The sequence below is a fragment of the Xenopus tropicalis genome, chromosome 1, assembly GCF_000004195.4.
Source record: "Xenopus tropicalis strain Nigerian chromosome 1, UCB_Xtro_10.0, whole genome shotgun sequence".
Taxonomy (NCBI): domain Eukaryota; kingdom Metazoa; phylum Chordata; class Amphibia; order Anura; family Pipidae; genus Xenopus; species Xenopus tropicalis.
Window position 1 is genome coordinate 129,223,105 of NC_030677.2, and position 5,589 is coordinate 129,228,693.

Below are 5,589 nucleotides of genomic sequence, written 5' to 3' on the forward strand. Positions count from 1 at the left end.
ATAGTTTTTTGGCTCAGGGGTCAGTGACTTGATTTTAAAGCTGCAAAGAGTTAGAAGAAGAAGAAAGCAAATAATTAAAAAAAACTATGAAAAACAAATAATGAACACAAATTGAAAAGTTGCTTTTCTATAACATACTAAAAGTTAACGTAAAGGTGAATCGCCCCTTTAATTAAGTAAAAGGGCACTACTTATAAATGAATTTAAAATGAAAAGTAATTTATTAGGTCCCCATGTTGTCTTTGCTATAAAAATCACCCATTGCAAAGAGCTAATTGTAGCCTTTATAAAGGTGTGTGTGTATATATATATATATATGACCAAAATTTCCACGGAAAGAACCGCACTCGCAGGACTTAGGTAGAACGAAAAAAAATTTCATTGTGAAAAAAAAACAACTGACGTTTCGGCTGTGGCTACAGCATTTCTCAATATATATATATATATATATATATATATAATGTATGTATTTAGTGAGATGAAGTCATAATTTATGTCATTATAGCCTCTAAAGTCAATAGGACAAATTCTGGCATAAAAAGTGATAAAAAAGCTACTTAAAATAAAGTGATCCATAGAACTTTTTATGTTTTTTTTAGCTTTTTACCAGTTTTTTTTAATTGGCTACACATAAGCATATAATTATAATACAGCTCTATAAACACATGGAAGTTCACACTGTGTAACATTGTGTTAATATGGCAATGTTATATTCCAATTCCTTTTTTATACACCATTATAAAAATGTACATAGGTTTAAAATATAATATGGAAATATTATAGCTTTAGCCCTGGTTCAGCCTTCTCAGCCAAGATTTGTGATGTCACAATGCTGGATCCTGATGATGTCACAATGCCAAACAGACATCTAGCACAGCTGCCTCTAAACACACTCATTTGCGTTTGAGCTTTGGAGATGGCAGGCCTGTCTCTGAAGCTTGAAGTGATTTTTTTAATATTCTTTTCATCTATTTATTTAATCTTTTCTGAGATCTGCACGACTTGTGGTAAGTAGAACAAGTAGGGACTGGTCAGTTTTGATTTATAGAATATTGGATATAATTCCAGCATAAAAAGTTATTTAAATATTTTTACTTGGGCTTTTTCCACCTTTTTATGCAATCATTTTATACTTGGCTTTATGTTAGCATTTGAACATTACACAACTGTATATGTAAATTGCTGTTTACACTGTGTACCATGGCAGTAGTAGTAGTAGTAGTGGCATGTAGCAAAGTTGTTCTATTTTTTAACACACATTTCTAAATATGCCCCAAAATTTTACATACATATAGGTTTTAGCTTTAGTCCTTCTTAAAAGATTTAAAAGATGATTTTTATAGTGATGTTATAATACATAGTGTACATGCTGCACAGCTTGCTGGATCTTGATGATGTTATAATACATAGTGTATATGCTGCACAGCTTGCTGGATCCTGATGATGTTATAATACATAGTGTATATCAGGGGTCTCAAACTCGCGGCCCGCGGGCCATTTGCGGCCCTCGGTACAATATTTTGTGGCCCGCACCAACGCCTTCTCAAAAGCAATGAATGGATCGCGATTTTTATTGCGATTCAAGGGATAATGCAAGTTATTATGGGAAGACGTTCTGTGTGCACAATTAGCTGCTAAGGAGCTAATTGTGCACACAGAACGTCTTCCCATAATAACTGTTATGATGGCATAACGTCATTTCCGCAATCAGCAGCTCCCGCCCGCCGTGCCTTGCATTATCCCTTGAAAGCCAATTTTTTGTAAAATCCCTTATGCGGCCCAGCCTCATCCTGACTTTGCCTCCTGCGGCCCCCAGGTAAATTGAGTTTGAGCCCCCTGGTGTATATGCTGCACAGCTTGCTGGATCTTGATGATGTTATAATACATAGTGTATATTCTGCACAGCTTGCTGGATCCTGATGATGTCACAATGCCAAACAGACATCTAGCACAGCTGCCTCTAAACACACTCATTTCCGTTTGAGCTTTGGAGATGGCAAGCCTGTCTCTGAAGCTTGAAGTGTTTTTTTTAATATTCTTTTTATTCATTTATTCAATCTTTTCTGAGAGTTGCAAGACTTGTGGTAAGATATATTTGGAGCTCTAAAACCACAAAGCAAAGAAAATTTAGCCAATTGAAAAAAGGACAGCTGCCATTGACTTCTAACATCTCAGCATGTCACTTCTTGACAGTTTTTAATTTTGGATTTGTCATAGTTTTGTTGCATAATAAACACACTTAAGTATATGATATAATAGCAGTCACTAAATCCAGTGGGACACATTCATGGCACAAAAAGCTGTGTAAAATACAGCAATGATTAACTGATTCTGGAGGGTGGGATTTTAGCTTTTTATACTATTATTTATTAGCTGTTTTACAATTTTATACTAGGCTTCACAGAAACATGTAATCATTTGTTAAATGGATTTATAAATGCACTGGAGTCTGCACTGTACACAGAAGTACTTCTGTGAGAATTTGCCCTATTACATTTGATTGTAAGCTTCGCTGTGGGAGGGACTGAAGTCCCTGTAAATCTCTGTAAAGCAATGTTGAATTTGAAGGATGATGGGATTCCTTATCCAGAAACCCACTATCCAGAAAGCTCCAAATTATGGGAAGACCATCTCTCATTGACTCCATTTTAATTAAATTATTCAGATTTTATAAAATGATATCCTATTCCTCTGTAATAATAAAATAGTACAGGTATGGGACCCATTATTCAGAATGCTCGGGACCTGGGGTTTTCCCGATAAGGAATCTTTCCGTAATTTGGATCTCCTACCTTAAGTCTACTAAAAAAAATTATTTCTGGATAACAGGTCCTGTACCTGTCTCCAACGTGCATTTTTGAGCGAATACGTAATTTGAGTATTTTAGCAGAGACAATGCTTAGTATTGTCTATGGCAGGGTATTTTCTGATGTTTTGTAGCTGCAACAAAACGCAGGCAACAAAGAGCACTGTGTGTCATTGCCCTTAGTGTTTAAAGAAACAAATTTGTTTTACTCTTTAACAATAGGGCAGTACTTTGTCAAAACAATTTAAATGGCCTTTTTATTAAATATGGTATTAAACAGTTATTTTGAAAACCCCAGATCCCATATAATTTTTTTTGTGTTACTGCAGATTGCGGAAAAAGGCCTCTAATAGAAAACGTTCAACGTGGCTCTCGTATCATTGGAGGTATAAATGCCCAGCCAGGAGCCTGGCCATGGATTGTAAGTATCCAGTACAAGAAAGAGAGCAACTATGCACATTTCTGCGGCGGCACCATCTTGAACAGCCAGTGGGTGGTGACAGCAGCTCACTGCTTTAGCCATTTCAACAAGTAAGACTTATTAAGTTTAGTTATAGTCAAAAATAAAGTATGGAAATATGTAGGGGACACGGCTGGCTGGGGCACCTGCGGGCCCCTGGGGCGGGAGCCCCGGTGGGCCCTGCACTCCCCAGTCCCGACCCTGATACTTAGTTATCTAACTTACAATTGTCTTCTTATTACAGAAAACTTCATGGTCTGAGAATGGTATTTGGAGCCCATAAGCTTTCTGAATTGGGTCCAGACACCCAGACTCGAAAAATTAAGAAGCTGATAGTTCATGAAGAGTACTCAGGAGAAGGGAAACAAATATATGACATGGCTCTTGTTCGTCTGGATGAGCCCATTACATTTAATAACTATATCCAGCCAGCCTGTTTTCCTTCTAAATCAATTAAGGTAGAGCACATGACTAAATGCCAAGTAGCAGGATGGGGTGTTCTCAGTGAAAAATGTAAGTCTCTGTTCAAAAGAGTTTGTTATAATACATATTACTTTTTTCTCAAAGAGATTTTTTTAACCATTTATTTAATGTATTTGTTGCATTTAGCTAAAGAATCAGCTGACATCCTTCAAGAAGCCAGTGTGACACTTATCCCTAATACACTTTGCAACAGCAAAGATTGGTACAATGGCAAGATAGAAGAGTACAACCTGTGTGCTGGACATAAGGAAGGGAAGATTGACAGCTGCCAGGTAAGAAAGATCTACTTCTTAATATATTCTGGTTTATTGACTTTCTCCAAGTGATAAGTACATTACCCCAGTTGCATTCTACTGGTCTATAATCCTATTATATAGCACTATTTGTAAGTAGACCCCTTTAGCAACATTGGAGGCATGTATTATGGTGACATAATACTTGTGATAATAATAATATTATTATATATATAATAATATTTAATATATAATATTTTTTTTCTGTATGTCCATATTAAAAATGAAATAGCATTAAACAGAGGATGCTGTTCTTGTTTTCAGGGTGACAGTGGAGGACCACTTATGTGCAGGACAAAGTCTAATGACTTTGCTGTGGTTGGAGTGACAAGCTGGGGGTCAGGCTGCGCCCGACAGCAACGTCCTGGGATTTACAGCAGTATCCAGTACTTTACTGAATGGATCAACACTAAATTGTACAAAGAGGTCAAAAAAAGATCAAAAAGGTCTGTTCTCAAAAAGATCTTTTTTCAAAATGATCTTGAAACCAAAAGCTTAAATATGAAAGTAAATACAGCGAACCAACATAATACAAAAAACAAATTAAAACTATATCTGGTTGATGCATTTAAGACCAACACAGCTACTCCATTACCTAGGAGTGAAAATAGACCTCTAACAAAGCCAGTGCCAAATAACCAAATTACTACCGATACAAAATCAGTTCAGCATATCCAGGATCCACCAAAACTGGATCAAAAAAACCTTCTCCAGTCTTTATGGCATAGACTGACACAGATATATAAATGGATAACAACGGTCTTGGTTTCTGGCTCCCTTATGGACACAGTACAGGATAACAACTAATCAGACTTAAAGAAGAAAACTATTTTATTTTTAGTATGTGTATGTAAGAGGGATAATCCGATCGGATTTTGAAAACGTCATCTGCCGATGCTCTGTGTTGGCCAGTGTATTGCGCATTGACAGATAAGAAAGTGAAGAGGAGTTACGGGCATACACATTTCAATAAAATCATACTATATATAATTTTTGGTATGTGTATGTTGGAGGGATGATCCGGTCGGAGGGTCCGCAGCTCCTCTTCACTTTATGCAGTTCCAGTCATTCAGGCTGTTGGGCAAGCAAATGGATTATAAATTTGGCCATGCTGTGAATGGCCGCTCCCATGGTATCCATTTGACCCACATGCTGATCTGAGGATCAGCAGAAGACTGTATAATTTTCCTTTAACTTGATTTATCTCTTTTTTCCTTTGTTGTTAAAATAAAGTTTTGATCTACTGTGTATTGTAGGTTTTCTAAGGGTATGTGTAATATTTCGATATGTGCATTTCGATAAACCCTTAAAGAAGCAACCATTTTAGGTACTAAAGTCTGTCCCTCTGGCTCATATCATGATCTCTACTCAAACACAATCCAAAGGCACATATGTTGTGGCCCAAAGGGTCAGTCATGAGTTAAAGGGGTGGTTCGCCTTAAAGTTAAAGGAAAGGGAAAGTCATTTTGGCATTTTACTGCCAATAGATTTGCCACATTAGTGCCAGCTAGAACGCTATATTTATTCAGCAGAAAGCTGCCCTAGAA

General features: G+C 36.7%; 1 protein-coding gene across 1 annotated transcript; it reads left to right on the top strand.

The window, feature by feature from the left end:
- Positions 1–3,516: 3,516 nt before the first annotated feature.
- On the top strand, positions 3,517–5,222 carry LOC100487784 (acrosin). Its single transcript, XM_031895105.1, has 3 exons — positions 3,517–3,779; positions 3,876–4,021; positions 4,307–5,222. Exons 1-3 carry the CDS (start codon positions 3,530–3,532, stop codon positions 4,847–4,849), a joined length of 939 nt encoding a protein of 312 aa, XP_031750965.1. The 5' UTR covers positions 3,517–3,529; the 3' UTR covers positions 4,850–5,222.
- The last annotated feature ends 367 nt before the right edge of the window (positions 5,223–5,589 follow it).